Source organism: Trichomycterus rosablanca, chromosome 6 (assembly GCF_030014385.1).
Source record: "Trichomycterus rosablanca isolate fTriRos1 chromosome 6, fTriRos1.hap1, whole genome shotgun sequence".
NCBI classification, from domain to species: Eukaryota; Metazoa; Chordata; class Actinopteri; order Siluriformes; family Trichomycteridae; genus Trichomycterus; species Trichomycterus rosablanca.
Window position 1 is genome coordinate 39385096 of NC_085993.1, and position 19916 is coordinate 39405011.

General features: G+C 39.7%; 1 protein-coding gene across 1 annotated transcript in view; it reads right to left on the reverse strand.

Annotated features, from left to right (window-relative positions):
- prkcaa (protein kinase C, alpha, a) overlaps nt 1–19916 on the reverse strand; it is a 157566-nt gene that overhangs the window by 52889 nt on the left and 84761 nt on the right. The window contains exons 4-5 of the mRNA XM_062997819.1: nt 13203–13314; nt 12990–13118 (exon numbers count right to left, since the gene is read on the reverse strand). Coding sequence (XP_062853889.1) covers nt 12990–13118; nt 13203–13314 — 241 coding nt within the window. The remainder of the gene's footprint in view (nt 1–12989; nt 13119–13202; nt 13315–19916) is intronic.

A 19916-nucleotide genomic window follows, 5' to 3' on the forward strand; every position in this document is an offset into this window, starting at 1 on the left:
AACATTTTTGTATTCCCCCCCCAATTTTCCTCCCAATCTAGTCATATCCAATTACCCGATTGCATTATGCTTCCTCTCTACTGATGCTGATCTCCACTTCTCATTAAGGAGAGCGAGACTGTCACACGCCCCCTCCGACACGTGCAGTAGCCGACTGCATCTTTTTACCTGCATGAGGCGAGTTCATATGTGGATCAGCTTTGTATACGGAGAGCAACACCCTGATCAACGCATTATTCCTTGACACTGTGCAGGTGCCATCAGCCTACCAGCAGAGGTCGTAATTGCATCACTTATGAAGTTTCTTTCCGGCTCCCACCCTGAATGAACAACAGCCAATCATTGTTTACATAGTCGCCCAGTCCAGCCGGATGGCAGAGTTGAGTTTTGAACCGACGAGTTGGAAATGTCAGCTCTGGTGTGCTAGTGTGTATTTACTGCAGTGCCACCTGAGCGGCCTTAACAAACTTTTAGTTAGCATTAAACTATTAAAGCTTATTGTATGGATTATTTATTAAATGCAATGTATGTAAATTAAAAGCAACACAAACTTGTATTTGTAACCATAGCAACCATCATGTAAAAGATTGTTGAGGTGAACCTGTGACTAGCACGTCAAACCTTTAATTACATAACATGGGCTCAGTTACTCAGTTACTCAATTACTCAGTGGGTAGCACTGTCGCCTCACAGCAAGAAGGTCCTGGGTTCGATCCCCAGGTGGGGCGGTCTGGGTCCTTTCTGTGTGGAGTTTGCATGTTCTCCCCATGTCTGCATGGGTTTCCTCCGGGAGCTCCAGTTTCCTCCCACAGTCCAAAGTCATGCAAGTGAGGTAAATTGGAGATACAAAATTGTCCATGACTGTGTTTGACATAAAACTTGTGAACTGATGAATCTGGTGTAATAAGTAACTACCGTTTCTGTCATGAATGTAACCAAAGTGTAAAATATGACGTTAAAATCCTAATAAATAAATAAATTACATAACATAAGCCGGAGTTGGTTTAAGAACATATAATGCAGAAGGAAGTGTTTGTGCCGCAAAAGTCGAGGCTTGAAGGGTTCAACTGTAGAGTTTGGCATGTTTTTTCCAAGTCGGCATGACTACACCAACTTCTTCCTGCTCAAAACCAATCAATTTATTTGTCGATCTATACAGTATGTGTACTTGTGAATTTGAGTGTGTGTGCTCTGTACACTAAAGTCTCATCCTTTAGTCCATTAATTACAGAGTTACCTGCAATTCTAGACGTTCTGCCAAATGTATATACCAGCTACACCCTGTGTAAACATGGATGTGTACTCTTAAATAACTCAGCGGGAAAATACATTACACACACACACACACACGGAGGAAAAACAAGCTTAGAGTCTCCGGAGACTCATTTCTAGAATATTTGGCATCCCATCCTACATGTCCAAATATGTCATAAGGCCTATTGTGTATAGCTGCATAATTAGGCCCTCGTCCATGCTATATTCCAGGAAAGAGTCTGTCCTGCAGGCCAAGTGTCTTCTCTGAATAAATGTGTAAATAAAGAGATTCTGGTTTAGAGGTATGTAGAAACAAAGTTGAGCTGCTCAAACTGACCTTGACTGTTATGAGGCAATATATGCTGTAAAAAGTGAAGCTTAAAGCAAAAACGTTTCAAATGTTCAAATGAGCCAAACAGCTGTAATCACATACTACTGTACTACACAGTATGCATGATTAATACTAGAGATGCATGAGTACCGATACTGGTATCAGGTATTTGCCCGATACCGCGCTCATTAACAAACAGCGAGCAAACGAGGCTCCGATACTAAACATCCGATACCGTATGCCTAGTGCACGTTGCTGCGTTATGCCTGGTTCACACTACACGATATCTGATCCGAGATATGCGACTGGGAATGAGTGACATGTCAAACAGCCAATGAGAACGCAGGATACGGTGTGAGGGGAAATGCAGGAGAGGAGTGTAAACAGGTGGAACAGGGGGATAATATAGTTTATATCAGAATACACCGGCACACACACGTTTTACAGTATTTCTGACCTGATCGTTCCCTACAAAACATAACAAAAAAACACCAACATTGCAAACATATTTATTAACCTCCAACTCACTACAGAACAATCCATGCTATTCGTGTTGCCAAATCCACTCAGATTCATTTATTTTTCCTCCTTGATTTCATCACATCAGCGCACAAACACTTTGATCACTCGCTACTTGTTGACGTGCATTTTTGGACGTGGTATCATTAAACTTCTCGTCACTTCTCACGTGTGTTTTTGTTTAAAAAAAAAACGGTATTGCACTGTGTGCAATGCAGGAACACCCCTGACAGTACACCAGTTCATCACAGGGCTTCGGCCATCAAAAACATGTGTGTAGAGACACCCGGCCGACCAAAAGCAGTGGTGCACTCCCATAATAGACCCCTACATTTACATTTTCGGCATTTAGCAGATGCCTTTATCCAAAGCCACTTCCAGTACTGTGACAGAATACAGTCTGAGAAATTGAGGGTTAAGGGCCTTGCTACCCGAGCGTGGAACGTTGAAATAAGTCTTGCAAATACAAATAGTGAAGCAAAAAAGAGGTTGTACAGTGTTTAGTTAAAACAAACTGTGCTGCAGCAATTGAATAAAAATCTATTTACACTTATGCCTAGTTGACACTACATGATTTTTCGCAGCTAGATGTGGCAGCTCGGGAGCAACTAGGCAATCTATCGCTATGTGTGAACTACTCTACAACTCGATCCGAGCGGCTCGCAGAGCACGCGCTGAGCGCTCGGCAACCGAAGAGAGATATCTAGCATGTCAAATATCTGGATCAGTCAGTTGTGACTGGCAATGAGTGTGGTGAGGGGGATAATGTAGTTTCTATCAGAATACATCGGCACACACACAAGCTTTACAATATTTGTGAACGTATCATCCACACCAAAGCATAACACCAACGTTGCATTACAAACAATATTTATTAACCTCCAACTCACCACAGAACACAACAATCCCTGCTGGTCGCGTTGCCAAATCCACTCGGATTCATTTATTTTTCTGTTTGATTTTACGCTGCACATCAGCACACAAACAACTTTGATCGCTCTCTACTTGTTGACGTGCATTTTTGGACGTGGTATCATTAAACTCCTCGTCACTTCTTGCGTTTGTTTTCGTGAAAAAACGTAGTTTGGAAGACCAGAGAAGCTCGTCTGCGATTCCAGTTGGTGATAGATGGTGTAGTGTGAAACCCCCTCTCACCAATCAGTCGTGTAGTGTGAAAGCCACACCGACTTGAAAGACTCCCGATTACAAGAGATCCAGTTGTGTAGTGTGAACTGTACAGCGACCTGATGACTTGGAAAGTCGTGTAGTGTGAACTCAGCATTAGTGCAAAGTGTAAGAAGAATTTAGACATCCTGCTTTTCCTGTCCTGTTGAGCTTACTTGGGGTAGGGTACACACATTATTTTGCCTAAAGTACTTCTTTAACCCTGCAATGGTCTTACTTTGAGTGTAAATACTTGAGTAAAAATAGAATAGAAAAAGAATAGAATGCCTTTATTCGTCAAATATACACATACAGGTGTTCAGTACAACAATTCTTTTTTCACATATCTCAGGTCGTTTGGAAGCTGGGGTCAGCCATCATACGACGCCCCTGGAGCAGAGAGGGTTAAGGGCCTTGCTCAAGGGCCCAACGGTGGCTGAATGGCAGAGCCGGGATTCAAATTCTCAACCTTTTGATTGATTAGCCCAAAGCTATACCCACTAGGCTACCACAGTCCCTAATTTAAATTGCCCCGTATTTAAATAAGCTGTATTTAAATAATATTGTTTGGGGTGTATCTATTCCTTGGTTAACATGTGTTAAACTCAAAAATATCGATAGGTGGTTTTAAGAAAACAGCCTTTCTAACCTATATGTCAACCTAAAGCTAGAAGCTGAAAAATCATCTATGAAAGTAGCATTATTTTTGTGACCAACTGTTTGGTAGAGGCTTAATAAAAATACTGTGTGTACTAGGAAAACAATATTAAATGATTATTGTTGGTATAGTCCCAAGAAAGTAAGACATGCAAAGAACTAATTTTAAACAGTATTTTCTTGGTAAGACCAAGGGTTAAAAAGATTGAGAGGGCAAAAAGTAAAGGAGTACAATTCAGGAAGATCCAGATACCAGAGGCTTGTAAAGTTTATACAGCCATTGCCTTATTCAGAAAGCTTTGGGGTCAGTTTGCTGATGGTTAGAAAGGCACAGTGTCCAGCTTTCCAGTGGACAAAGCTCATGGTGGAGCTGCATGCTAACATCCCAGTCTTTGCTGTGGTCTAAGAGCTTTGGGGTTGGTTTGAAGGCTAAGGCCAGCTCTTCGGATTTAACAGCTCATAAAATTTATGTAGAATTTACAGACACACTGTTCCTGTAACGTCTGATGTGTGGCTACTTAGCAGACAGTGGGAAGGACAGTAGCATTAGGAAGTGCTAATTGAGCACAGAACAGTGTCAGGCTGCACTCAGGAAACACAAATGTGTCTTCTGTGCAGCTACTGTTTAAAAGCAAGAACCAGTTAAAATACATCCGGGTAGACTCAACAGCTTAAGTCTGTCTAAACACGTCATGGGACGCTTCAGTTTAAAACTGCATGTCCAGAGGTAAGTGACTTGTTTGTTTGTTTATTAGGATTTTAACGTCATGTTTTACACTTTGGTTGCATTCATGACAGGAACGGTATTTACTCATTACACAAGATTCATCAGTTCACAAGGTTATATCAAACACAGTCTTGGACAATTTTGTATCTCCAATTCACCTCACTTGCATGTCTTTGGACTGTGGGAGGAAACCGGAGCACCTGGAGGAAACCCAAGCAGACACAAGAAGAACATGCAAACTCCACACAGAAAGGACCCGGACCACCCACCTGGGGATCGATCCCAGGACCTTTTTGCTCTGAGGCAACAGTGCTACCCACTTAGCCACTGTGCCGTCCCAGGAGCTCAGAAAGCGAAATTTATCTTATTTTAAAAGGGCTATAAAACCAATTCTAAGGTTCTGGGACTCATTTCTCAATCTGAAGATTCCAAACTGTGGCCAGCATACCAAAATTCTTCCAAGAGGGCATCAACAAATCTAAAAAGTCACAAATGGACTATCAGAAACATTAAAGGAGCTGCAGACCTAGCTTACTTCAGATAAGGTTAGCTTAACTGTTAGAGACACAAAACCTTGTTTTTCAGTTGCCTAACAACACTGTGATGACCCCTAATCTTTTTGGGATAATTCTGTAGACTTACAAGTCAAAACTTTTTAAAAAGAACATGGGCCCTGATTTAACAGTCTTAAAATTGACACAGATTTTTATAATAATGAAAATAAGATTAAAAAACATTCTACCAGGACAGCTTGTAACAGCTTGGGCCACTTGGCAAAACTGACAGAACTATGAATTCTGCTCTCTACCAGAAAATCCTACAGAGGTATGTCATTCAGCACTGTTGCAAAATTGATCAAAATTCAAGTTCACCTCTAAAGGAAGCTCACAGCTCAAAAGAAGCTTAATTAAAGTTGAGGAGTTGGCCATGTCAATGTCCCGACACTGTGAAATAATCTTAAATGAAAAGCTAGTGCTTAAAAGCTTCCAAATGTAACTCTTTTAAAGCAGTTTGGTAAAGACACAGCACAGCCTACCTTAACAGTTGACTGTAAACCTAGAACATTGAGTGACAGTGCAAGACTTCATGTTCTGTCTCAAAGACGAACTTTTTCAACCGTGTTTTGACCCTGTGTTGTAATGGTGGTGCAGTAATGGTGGTGCAGTAATGGTGGTGCAGTAATTGAGAAGTGGTGCTGTAATTGAGACTTAAGTTTAGTTTAAAGTTTGTTTATTATTTTAGGCTGTATTTGAATATTGGAATATTTTTTTATGTATAATATTTTGCACCTGTCTTTGGATGCGGAGAAATAAATCACCACAATGGCATCCCAAGTTCCTGATTCTGACTCAGTTTATCCATTACTAATCGGCTCTCCTGTAACACCGCCTCATAGTGCAAATGAACCAGTAAACGTGAGACACCTGAAAATGTTAAATCGTGAAACACAAACATATTACATCGGAAACGACTTATTTCATTGTTTGTGACGCGATTTTCACGGCTGTAAATTAGGTAGGGCCCTAGTTATGACTAAGGTGAAGTTACTACAGGGTGTTTTCTTATGTTCTTTTTGTCTTCTTTGTATGAGAACTAGTCTGCAAAAATAGAGAAAACTATTTTTTATAGCATATTAGACTGAAGCATTCAATAGAAAACAGGGACTCTGGAGGAGGCAGCATGACTTGATACTTTAGCCTGAGCTTTCATTGCAGTGTTTACTGCTAAACAAGGTCTGGTTGTTGACTCAAAGAGGGTGTGTGTGTGTGTGTGTGTGTGTGTGTTAGAAAATGCTGCTCTACCACAGACATGAAGGAAAGTGGACAGGGGATTATGAGTGTATTAGATTACATGCACTTTGTGTCATATTAGAGTTTGTCTTCATTCATTTAGCTTCATTGGGTATATTTTCATGGTCAGAGCCATGATGTCTGTCCTATGAACACTGGGTACAAGAAGAAATACAGTTTGGGCAGCGCACCAATCCTCCTTAACACTTGTACACACCACTCACTCCCAAGGATAATATAGCTACCTACTAGGGATGTAACGATACACTCTACCCACGATGCGATGCGATTCATGATACTGGGTTCACGATACGATTTTTTTAACTGAAATTGAAAACAAATCATGACAAAGTTTCCTTTTATTATTTCTCTTTAAAAAAGAAAATAAAATACTGTATTTGTGATTATCTTTTATTTATCTAAATGATGAATGCCCTTTTATTTCTGAGGTAGGTACAAACTACTCAAAACTATTTTGAATTAAGCCCAATTTGGCTGAAAAACCCCGAATCTGGCAACCAAGCGTACAGTGCCAGTGACGTCAACCAGGCGAGGTGTATAGCGTCAGTGCCCTCTGCTGTTTAAATTTAATATTGATTCATTTTACATGTCAAATCTATTTGAATCGTGGAATTTTTGAATCGGTTATTAACTGTCTTGTGGTGCATCGTTACATCCCTATTGACATAGACATGGGAAAACATTTTCAGAGGTACAGCATGTGGAACTAACACATACTTGTTGAGACACTGGATACAGTAAGTGTTTAGACCCCTTGACTTCTTACACTAATGTGTTAAGGATTTACATTTACAGCATTTAGCAGACGCTCTTGTCCAAAGCAAGTCAGTGTTAAGGGCTTTGCTCAATGGCCCAACAGTGGCAAACTAGCAGTTGTGGGGTTTGAACCAGCAACCTTCTGCTTACTATTCCAGTACCTTAACCACTAGACTACCACTGCCACCTATTTGAAGGTGCATACCAATCAATCTACTATCAGGACAGAGCGGCACAGTGGCTTGGTGGGTAGCACTGTCGCCTCCCAGCAAGAAGGTCCTGGGTTCGATTCCCAGGTGGAGCGTTCTGGGTTTTTTCTGTGTGGAGTTTGCATGTTTCATGTCTGTAAGTATTGCTTCAGCTGTATAAAAGTTACAATTAGTCCTTAACTTTACTGATGCTCCTTTCCCTAAATGGACACGAAGGTCCTGGGTTCGATATCCAGGTGGGGTGGTCCGGGTCCTTTCTGTGTGGAGTTTGCATGTTCTCCCCGTGTCTGTGTGGGTTTCCTCGGGTGCTTTGTGAACCTTGAGAACTAATGAACCTTGTGTAATGAGTAACTACCGTTCCTGTCATTAATGTAACCAAAGTGTAAAACATGACATTAAAATCCTAATAAAATACATTAAATAAATAAACTATCAAGGCAAAGTGTAAACATATTTTTTAGGTTTTTTTTATAGCAATTAATATTCAGTTCGATTTGAGAACTTTATCACATTCTTCATGCTTTGGCTGGGTCACCTAAGGACATTCAGAGACTTGCTATAAGACTTCTGCCCTCTGTTCCAATTAGTCCTCAACCTCACTGATGCTCTTTTCCCTAAATGGACACAAATCTTCAACTAAAATGGACACTCCAAAATTTTGTGGTATGGCTCCCAGAAGATTGGAGATTGGTTTCCCATGGGTTTGTAATGACTTGTCCAACAAACTCATGCTCAGGTATACTTTTGGCCATATGATGTACATTTAAATCTGTAGTAATGCAGCATTTCCAGACAGTACTGGTCCCAATACAAAGATTAAAACAGTGTGTTTGTGGTATTTAAGGAGACACTGGTAGCATCTTTGTGTGCATGATGTTAGGTAAGAATTACAAACTTGGTTGGGGAAGCAGGACTCAGGGTCTGATAGTTTTCTCATTACAGGACTGTTAGTTTGGTATCCTTACATCTCTTACTGGAAAACAAAAGGCTGCTGGTGAAATATTTTGCTCATTTATTCTGCTCAGTGTTTAATTAAAAAATAACAGCAGGTCAGGTATACTTTTGGCCATATGATGTACATTTAAATCTGTAGTAATGCAGCATTTCCAGACAGTACTGGTCCCAATACAAAGATTAAAACATTGTGTTTGTGGTATTTAAGGAGACACTGGAAGAACCTTTTCAAACCTCAAGAACATTAGAAACTGACAAGATGGAACTACATCAGTGATGCTCGCCAAAACCTCTCAAGATACTATGAACTCACTTAACCCCTGTTCCTCTGAGCAATCCTAGCATTTTGTACATGAGATGAAATCTGACCACTGAATGGCCTGTCTGTGTGTGTGTGTGTGTGTGTGGTCTGGGATCGGGTGAATTAGAGTGAGAGAGAGAGAGAGAGAGAGAGAGAGAGAGAGAGAGAGAGAGAGATTCCTGGAATCCCCATCACACAGCAATGCTAACATCACTTTAGACACTGTGGTTATATTCCAAAACTTTCGGGAAACGTTCAGAGCGCAGTTTCAGTGTGTAAACAAACCACCAACTGATCTGTCAGACTGGATCTGAGAGAGGTATGATGAATAAAGGGGGCTGGAGTACAACTGCACATTAATTATTGTTAGTGCCCACATACATCTGGCCATATGTCATACAAATGTAAAGAAACTGCATAACCATAGCAACCAAACAAGCAGAACATGTAAATAAACTGGTGTAAATTAGTTTAATGTTTTCATATTATTAAATTATAATTTCCCCAATTTTCCTCCCAACTTAGTCATATCCAATTACCTCTACTGCTGCAAACCTCCACTTCTGACAGAGAAGTGCCATGACTAGCACATGTTGCTTCTGACACGTGCTATAGCCGATCGCTTTTTTTTTATCGCTTTTCATTTTGGGATCAGTACTGCACTTGGAGAGTCACACACTGATCTCTATTAACCCTCGGAATCCCCTCCCAGCAATCCCACCCTTTGCATGAGCCAATCATTCTCCAATTATTGATTCAAACTTGCGAGTTTGAGTTGTCGGCACTGGTGTGCCAGTGTGTTTTTACACCGTGCTACCCACATGCCCAAACCTCTATTTTTAAATGTTGGCAAGTGTGCATGATGTTAGGTAAGAATAATAAACTTGGTTGGGGAAGCAGGACTCAGGGTCTGATAGTTTTCTCATTACAGGACTGTTAGTTTGGTATCCTTACATCTCTTACTGGAAAACAAAAGGCTGCTGGTGAAATATTTTGCTCATTTATTCTGCTCAGTGTTTAATTAAAAAATAACAAAAACTGATCTGGAGTGCTTTTTAATTTCAAACTTCAGCTGTGCTAGTTCATTATGACTGAAATGTAACTCCCCCACCATGCTTCACTTGTCTCTCCCACATTCTATAAAAATTCTGTAAAACAGTAAATTGGAAATTAGAAGTCCTGTGTTTAATATGTTGTAATAATTGACTTTCCCTTTGGGATTAATAAAGTTTGTTTGTTTATTTATTAGGATTTTAACGTCATGTTTTACACATTTGGTTACATTCATGACAGGAACGGTAGTTACTCATTACACAAGATTCATCAGTTCTCAAGTTTATATTGAACACAGTCATGGACAATTTAGTATCTCCAGTTCACCTCACTTGCAGGTCTTTGGATTGTGGGAGGAAACCGGAGCACCCGGAGGAAACCCACACAGACACGGGGAGAACATGCAAACTCCACACAGAAAGGACCCGGACCACCCCACCTGGAGATCGAACCCAGGACCTTCTTTTGTCTTTCTGTCTCTGTCTGTCTGTCTGTCTGTCTGTCTGTCTGTCTGTCTCTCTCTCTCTCTCTCTCTCTCTCTATCTATCTATCTATCTATTTGTCTGTCTGTCTATTTATATCTGTCTGTCTATTTATCTGTCTGTCTATCTAAATCTGTCTGTCTGTCTCTATCTATCTATCTGTCTGTCTATCTATACCTGTCTGTCTATCTATCTATATCTGTCTATCTATCTGTCTGTCTGTCTGTCTGTCTGTCTGTCTGTCTGTCTATCTATCTATCTATCTATCTATCTATCTATCTATCTATCTATCTATCTATCTATCTATCTATCTATCTGTATGTCTATCTGTCTGTCCATCTATCTATCTATCTATCTATCTATCTATCTATCTATCTATCTATCTATCTATCTATCTATCTATCTATCAATCTATCTGTCTGTCTGTCTGTCTGTCTGTCTGACTATCTGCCTATCTATCTATCTATCTATCTATTAATGATTTACAGTACAGCTCTAATGTACTGTTACACCTCCTAAATATTGAGTTCAGGTTATTCTCATCACACAAATTAGTAACAGGTGTAAATATCAATAACATCAATTGCTATTTATGTAATAAGGTGTCGGGTGTCCACATATTTTTGTCCATACATTACATCTACACTGCGACAAAAATCAGTCAAGCCAAATCCCTGTCCATAGACACATTTAGATTGTATAGACACATTTAGATTGTCAGACGGTATACTGTAATATCACCCAGCCCTCTTCCAGATAATGGTTTAATTTTAGTCCCAATTGGAAGTCCCAATTCTGATCTTATAATCAAGCTCTTTAATAGCTAAAAAGCTTGCTTCACCCTGAGAGTTTGGGTGCATCAACATTTGAGCAGATACTGAAGATGACCTCACACGTGTTTACTCTTAATCTGTGTCTGTGTGTGTGTGTGTGTGTGTGTGGCAAGGCTCTATGGTGAACTCATTCCTGGAAGATGATTTTAATAAGTATCTGGCATAAGCAACACTGCAGCCCCCCCCCCCCCCACACACACAGTGATCTTGGTCTATTCTTAGATCTTTTGGTTGACATGTTGCTAATGTCATTTTGTCTCACGGCCCACAAGCGTCAATGTGTGTGTACACTGTGAGCAGCATGCTTGTTGAGTGTGTGGGCTGTTGTGTATACTGTATATACACACATATATTTTTTTGGCTTCCAGTACACGCAGATTTTTACACCACACTGCCCAAAACAGAGAGTCCAACAGCATGTGCTTTACATCAGTCCAGCATATGCTTGATTGCTTGTGCTGCCTGTTCAGTCATGAAAACCTAGTTACAGCGCTGGTAATACTGGAGTCATCATCTTAAATGTAAAATGTCCATGGTGACCCTGGCCAGAATAAAAAAATAAAAAGTAAAAAAGAATCATTGTATTTTATGCATGTGGGTATGCTGCACAGCTATAAGGGTTCAGGGGACCTGGGTTTGATTCTTCTTACCAGTCACAGTTTTTGTCCCGAAATGTTTTATTCTAAAATTTTTTTTTTTTTGTATTTATTTATGTTACTGTTTTTTACTGCTAAAACATGTTGGGACAGCATGGAAAATGCAAATAGTAAAGAAACACAGAGTTTCTTACATTTACTTTGACTTTTATTTGATTGCAGACAGGATGAACCTGAGATATTTCATGTTTTATCTGCTCATATTTATTTTATTTATTAATAAACATCCATTCCTGCATTTCAGGCCTGCAACACATTCCAAAAAAAGTTGGGACAGTAAAGCATTTACCACTTTGTAATGTTGCTATTCCTTTTCACCACACTTAAAAGACGTTTTGGCACCATCACTGTGTGATGGTCCATCCTAGATGCCTCCGAGCCCAGAAAAGTCGACGCCGCTTCTGGACATGGTTAACATAAGGCTTCTTTTTTGCACAGTAAAGTTTTAAGTGGCATTTGTGCATGTAACTCCGTATTGTAGAGCTTGACAAAGGTTTGCCAAAGTAATCTCTCACCCATGTGGTTATATCAGCTATTGTTGAGTGGCGGTTCTTGCTGCAGTGCCGTCTGAGGGATGGAAGATCACGGGCGTTCAGCTTAAGCTTGCCTTTACGCACTGAAATTCCTCCTGATTTCTTGAATGCTTTAATGATATTATGCACTGTAGAGGGAGAAATATGTAAATCCCTTCCAATCTCTCTTTGAGCTACATTGTGTTTAAACATCTCAATAATTTTCTCACGCATTTGTTGACAAACTGGAGATCCTCTGATCATCTTTGCTCATCAAAGACTCAGCCTTTCCTGGTTGCTGCTTTTGTACCAAACCATGATTACAATCACCTGTTCACATCACCTGTTTGGAATCACATCATTATTTAGTTTTTTCACCTCATTACTAGCCCTAAATTGCCCCCATCCCAACTTTTTTTGGAATGTGTTGCAGGCCTGAAATGCAGGAATGGATGTTTATTAATAAATGAAATGAAATTGAGCAGATAAAACATGAAATATCTTGGGTTTAAACTGTCTGCAATCAAATAAAAGTCAAAGTAAATGTAAGGAACACTGCATTTTTATTTTATTTGCATTTTTCCATATTGTCCCAGCTTTATCTGATTTGGGGTTGTAGAATATAAATTCCAAACTGCCTCTGTATGGGAGTGAGTAAGTAACTAGTTCAGCATGTGGTGTCCACTGTTTACAAGTGGAGCTTGATTCACCAGGGCCCTGACCTAAAAATGAAATAAAATAATGTAGGAATAACTTGACCACAGTCTCACCTGAGACATGCATTTCTTCTCCAGTCACGTCAATCTTCAAGAAGATTCGTCCACGGCGCTCGGTGTGATCTGTTCCACACAGGCTTGGTACATTCAGCACGCACTGCTTATGTACGTTCATATCACAGGCTACACACAAACACAAACACACACATTAAAGTGTGAACAGAACTTGATCATTAGGGATCTGTAAGGAAATGTATTTGTACTCACTGTCACAGTTCATGCCCTGGTGAAGGAGGCCATACAGCAGAGAACCGCAGTGATCACAAAATGTAGGGCTGCCATACGTGTGGATCTTAAACTTATGCTTGCTTCTCGGATCCTGCGCAGAAACAGGAGCATAAAAACATTATTATTATTAAATTATACTATGTCATTTCAGCTTCAGAATCAGTAAACCAGAATAAGATTTGATTCAAATTTGACAATATAGTATGTGGTCAGAAATGCACACATGTTCTTCAGATGTTCCGCTGGGTTCTTTTGTGACCACAGACCACTCATGGGAAGGTTCACCACTGTTCCAAGTTTTCTCCATTTGTGGACAACAGCTCTCACTGTGGTTCACTGGTGTCCCACAGCTTTAGCAATAGCTTTGTAACCCTTTCCAGACTGGTAGATTTTAATGATGCGTCTGTTTCACATCTGTATTGAAATTTCTTTAGAAAGGGGTGTCATGTATAGTCAAGCCGGAAAGTCTGCACACCCCTTTCACCTTCTCCATTGTTTATTACATTACAGACTTATTCTATAATGCATCGAGTTCATTTTTTGTCACAAAATTCTACACAAAATAGCCCACAATGACAAAGTGAACAAAATGTAAAATATCATATGTACACAAGTATACACACCCTTTGATATGACACCCAAAAATGAGCTGAGGTGCATTTTGTTTTCCCTCATACTGCTTGAGATGTTTCTACAATGTAATTGGAGTCCACCTGTCGTAAATTCAATTGATTCAATTAAATAAAAAATAAAAAAACACACTGTTACACACAGATCCACAAGAGTTAAACAATCAGACTCCCTCTTCACAAAACAGCTTAAATTCGTGCTTTCAATGTGTAATATGTCATTAGTGCATTCATTATTTAAATATAATTTATAAAAATATTCTCCTCTTGGGCTTCTCTGAATGTGTTTGTAAACTTGGGTCAAGGTGTGTTTCAAATCTGCACTCTACATTACAATACAGTGCAAATCCAAAAGCAGAACTATCTGTATCATATCTTATTGCAGTTGGGTTTTAAATATGGTGCTCCATTGGCAATCAGTGGTCTGCACTGTTTCTTGTTACAGCCTGCTTTAGTACACTTAGTGCCTGGTGATGAAGGGTAACCGAACTTGGTTGGGTACTTGGATACTTAGATATGGGTCACTTTGGAATAACAACAACCACTACTGAAATATATTCAAGGGCCCTGGGGTGGCTCTAACACACTAGTACACCACTGCAGAGTTAAAATTATCAGCAGAGCCACCGACCTGGCACAGTGTCCACACATAATCAATTAAGTCAATTAGCATGGCTCTTACTATGCAATACGACACTGTGTGAGAAACCAAAACTGGCAGGTGATAAGAAGCATCAGGACTGGACACGGGTCAGAGGGGGTGTGTGTTGATCCAGCACTCCTTGATCATCAGATCAGGGGTCATGCAAGCAGCAGCGGATTTACAATCTGGATTCGGAAATGAATAGAGTGGGAAATAAAGGGGTAAAAATAAAAAGTACTCTACCACAGGGTACAGCTCAGTGGTAAAGGGGGCATTGCTCTGTTTCTCAATGGAAATCAAGTGTCAGCTGTTGGAAATGAATTAAAATGACCTTTTAACCAATAGATTTAATCAAACATTGACTTAATTGTTGATTATTGGTTAACCAGTTCATCTTTTACATCCTTATTGATTATATTAACATTTAGTTGTGCTCTGTATTTATTACTAAGCTGGACAGATTGGACTCCTGAACTGACCACTGGTTAAAAGCAGTTTAGTTTAGTTTAATATAGTACAATCAATGTCTGGTGTATCTGCCATGACAAACACAATAACAACCAATAACAACCAACACCTGAGCAGGAGCTTCTTGGGCATCACATTCTAAAAGCATTGGCATTACTATGCAGCTCCCTCTTACACTTTGAGACCACAACAGCCTCTATTCATTTGGGAAGGCTAGACGTTTTTGGAGTGTATATGTATAAATGTGTGCCTATTAAGTGTACAAAAAAGAACATTTATGAGACCAGGCACTGATGCTGGCTGAGGAAAGCCTGGCTTCTATTTATTGTTTTAATTTAAGATTAAAGTTAGGGATCTGTGCAGGCCACTGGAATTCCCTTACATCAAAAGTTTCGAATGCTGTCCTTATGAACCATGTGCCATTCCCTGTTGCTAGAAACTGTTGCTAGAAGTTGATGTCCACATACTAAACTCAATACCCATATAATACTTATTTCTATTACAAGTCTATGTAAAACTTTATATACTTCGGCTTCAGCGACACCACCCTGAGACCGCCTGATCTTGTCCGTTCTCAGTAGCTAAGCAGGGCTGAGCTTGGTCAGTATCTGGATGGGAGATTGCCTTGGAATACTGAGTGCTATAAGCTTTGGGTGGCACAGTGATGCAGTGGGTAGCGCTGTCACCTCGCAACAAGATGGGCTTGGGTTTGATTGTTCGACCGGGTGTCCAGGATCCTTTCTGTGTGGAGTTTGTGTGTCAGGATGGTTTCCTCCCACAAGTTCAAAGACATGCAATCAGGCAGATTGGAGCTATGACAAATTGCCCATGTGTGTGTGTGTGTCCTGTGATGGACTGGCAACCTGTCCAGGTTTTTTTCTACCTTTTTGCCCAATGAATTACACCCACTGCAATCTTGGCCTGGATAAAGTGAATTAATGAATGAATATACTTTGTTGTCCCATGACAGTATGAATATGTTTATAGTTATTATGTATATATGTTTATCTTTATGCCAAACTATACCTTTAATAATAGGAACCACATTAAGTGTGATCGTACACATTAATAAAAATAAAAATATTGTATTTAAAATTGAAGATTAATTCAGGTAATCTGTGTCACTGCAGTAGATAAAACACTACTGTGCAAATAAATGGAAACTGCTCTCACTCACTAACACCAGTAAGTGAATGCGAATGCAAATTGCAAATGGAGCATTAAACAGCCCCTCAGTGCTCAATTTAATCAGACAAGTCTTATGTACCCTCTGTGGCTGAGTTATTCCGAAGCACTTTCTCATTTTCTACATTCAGAGAGCAAACAAACCGCTCTACACTGGGATCATTTTTCAAAAATGTGCAATATCATGGGTAAAGCATGCCGCCTGAGCAAAGCACAGCACCGCGCAGGTGTGTTCCTGCGCTCCCTGGAGCTGCCTTCCTTAACAAGAACATCAATTATGTACGAGAGCCATTTATATTTTATGGGTTGTCAGTCACAGCTTAAGCATGCAGGTAAAGGAGGTGAGATTTCATGCCTCTGTTTGCCACTACGATACATTTTACACACTTGTAGCAGAGAGTCATTTCTCTTAGCACACAATGAAATATCGGTCTATGTGTTGTTAAACAAAAAGCTGCTCCTTTGTTAGACAATGACTCATTACTTTCCTGAAGCAGACAGGACTTAATTAGCACTGTGACATTTTCAAACTCCCTTCCTGACACGGAGACATCCTCTATTTACCTCAACTACCCAAACCCGCTGAAAAAGGGCACCCACACGGATATGATAGACTGTGGAGAGAATTGTCCGGTGGGACCTCATGCTGCTGCAGTTAGGTTCTCTGCTGATTAGTCCAGGTGCCTGCACAAGGGATGGTTGATTCACGGATAGTAGTGAGGTCGGATTTGCATGCCGGAGGGGCTGCATGATAGTCTATGGTACTCCTCAATCAAGGTGGAAGAAGCTACTCTTTGGGAATTGGGGATGACAAAAATAGGAGGACGAGGGGAAAAATGCTAAATCGCATGCCACATTGGAAGCTCCAATCTACAGGCTTTGTAAATCTACTGTTACTGGGATTACTGGTTGAAATAAGAATTAAAATAACACAGATCCCAGGAAATCACAGATTAAGATTAAGTACAAGATTACGATCATTTGGAAATATTACATGTTTATTTAAGAGATCACTGAATAGCATTACTATTAAGATTCATGAAGATTACTGGGCTTACTGGTTGAGTGTACTAGTATAAATACCAGCTATAATTGCTACTTAACAGTGCAAATATGATTACTGACAGCCATGGTTAACAAATCCTTTGTTTAACAAATTACTTGGATTAACAGATTACTGGAATAACTCATTACAGTAACACTATATTGCAAAAAAGTAATTGGACACCTGACCATGAGCTTGCTGGGCATAAAAAAAATTATATTAAAATAGTGTGACTTCTATGTGATCTTTTCAACTATAACTTTGAAGCATGCCTGTGGGAATTTGTGCCCATATGGTCAAAAGAGTATTTGTATGGCTGGGCAGTAGTGATACTAAAAAAAGCCTCAACTGATGTTCCAGTTAATTGCAAAGCTGCTCCAAAGTGGTCAGGACTTTTTTTAAACTGAGCTTTTCTTTGTGCACAGGGGAACAGTCATGATGATACAGGAAAGGGCCTTCCATAAACTATTGCTGCAAGGTTGAAAGCATATAATTTATTTTATATAAATGATTTATTCCACCTGTTAGTAATTGTTGTGGCTGAAACATATGAATTCAAGAATTAGAAGGGGTGTCCCAATAGTGTTAAATATTGACATAGCTGGTTGAGATCAATTATGATTACTGGGATTATTGTTCAAGATAACAAGATAACTGGTATAACTAGTTTAGTTTATAACTTTTAGGTAAGCTTAACCAGCATTCTAGTAATGTTATTCAATAGTGTGACTTCTATGTGATCTTTTCAGCTATAACTGTGGGAATTTGTGCCCATACAGTCAAAAGAGTATTTGTATGGCTGGGCCATGATGCACATGATGAAACAGGAAAGGACCTTCCCTAAACTATTGCAGCAAAGTTGGAAGCATATAAAGTTATTTATTACACCTGTTAGCAATTATTGTGGCTGAAAAAAAAAGATCTTAAGAACTTATGATTACTGGGATTATTGTTTAAGATAACAAGATAACTGGTATAACTAGTTAGGGCAGATATGAAGCTTTTAGGTAAGCTTAACCAGCATTCTAGTACTGTTATTCAATAGTGTGACTTCTATGTGATCTTTTCAGCTATAACTTTAAAGCATGCCTGTGGAAATTTGTGCCCATACAGTCAAGAGTATTTGTATGGCTGGGCACTAGTGATACTCAAAAAAGCCTCAACAAATGTTCCAGGTCATTTCAAAGCTGTTTAGTAGGGCTGAGGTCAAGAAGTTTTATTCATGTCTTTACATACCTTGTTTTTTTGCACATGATGGAACAGGAAAGGACCTTCCCTAAACTACTGGGGCAAAGTTGGAAGCATATAATTTCTTTTTTTATAAGTGATTAATTACCTGTTAGCTGTGGCTGAATCACATCAAGAATGAGAAGGGGTGTCCCAATATTTTTGTCCATATAGTGTAAAATATTGACATAGCTGGTTGAGATAAATTATGGTTACTGAGATTATAGTGTTTAAGATAACAAGATGTTAAGACAGATGTGAATCCTTTAGGTAAGCTTAACCAGCATTCTAGTAATGTTATTAGATTTCCCAACCATTAATAATTGATCATTTAAATAATCAACTGACTTTTAATTCCAATGATCTCTGCCACCTTATAGATCCATTTAGGTTTGGATATTTGTCATTTACACACAGGCTAAACAGTAAACACACAGTCACATGTTTCATTGTACTTAAATACTGAACATGTGGCCCAGGCTCGTTTGCAATGTAAACCTGCTCTGTGGTTTGGCTGAGAGGTTAAAGCACCACTTTGTTTGGCTACGTAGTTGACAGGACCTCATATTTACATAGCAGCACCCTACACACACTCACACACACTCACACTCATACAAACACAGACACATACGGTGTGGGAAAGTGAACAGCCAGCAGCGATTTTCCAGTCCGGGACTTGAGGATCCACAGCTGTTCTGGACTGTCATTATACTGCATAAAGCTCTTCAGAAGCTCTTAGTGCAGGAAGCCACAGATGAAAGATAACAGAATGGTTTAAAAGTGACGCAAGCGGTTAGCATCACAAAGCACTAGCTTCTATGTTAGCTTAGCTAAAAGAAATGCTTTATGAAAAAAAAAAATAAAGCCAGAAATATTAGTTTAAAAACAAACACATTTTGTAAAATTTGTCCAAATACACTTTAGCTGGAGTGATCTTCATCTGGAACGTTACTATAAGTGTTTTTATTTGATGTCTGAGTGTGAGAGATTATTGGTGACCCTAAAGCACAGATCTTAAGTCACCAACTGAGCCACAGCTGTATAAACACACAAGAAACCCAATTTTCCACTGATATCAGTCTATACCTTAGTTCTGTCCCTAGTTTAGCTATACCTATTAAAAAGTACATGGAACATAAGGGCGCTCAGGTAGCGCAGCGGTAAAACACGCTAGCACACCAGAGCTGACATTTCGAACTTGTCGGTTCGAAACTCAGCTCTGCCATCTAATTGGCTGTTGTTCAAGGGCAGGGTGCCGAAAAGGACCTCATAACTCATGCAATTAGGACCTCTGCTGGCTGATTGATGGCGTCTGCACAGGGACGAGGGATAATGAGGATCAGGGTTTGTCTCTCCGTACACAAAGCTGATCTCGCCTTGTGCAGGTGAAAATATGCAGTCGGCTACTGCACACGTGTCGGAGGGGGTGTGTGTTAGTCACGTCTCTCCTCAACCAGGGTGGAGATCAACATCAGTAGAAAAAAAGCGTAATGCAA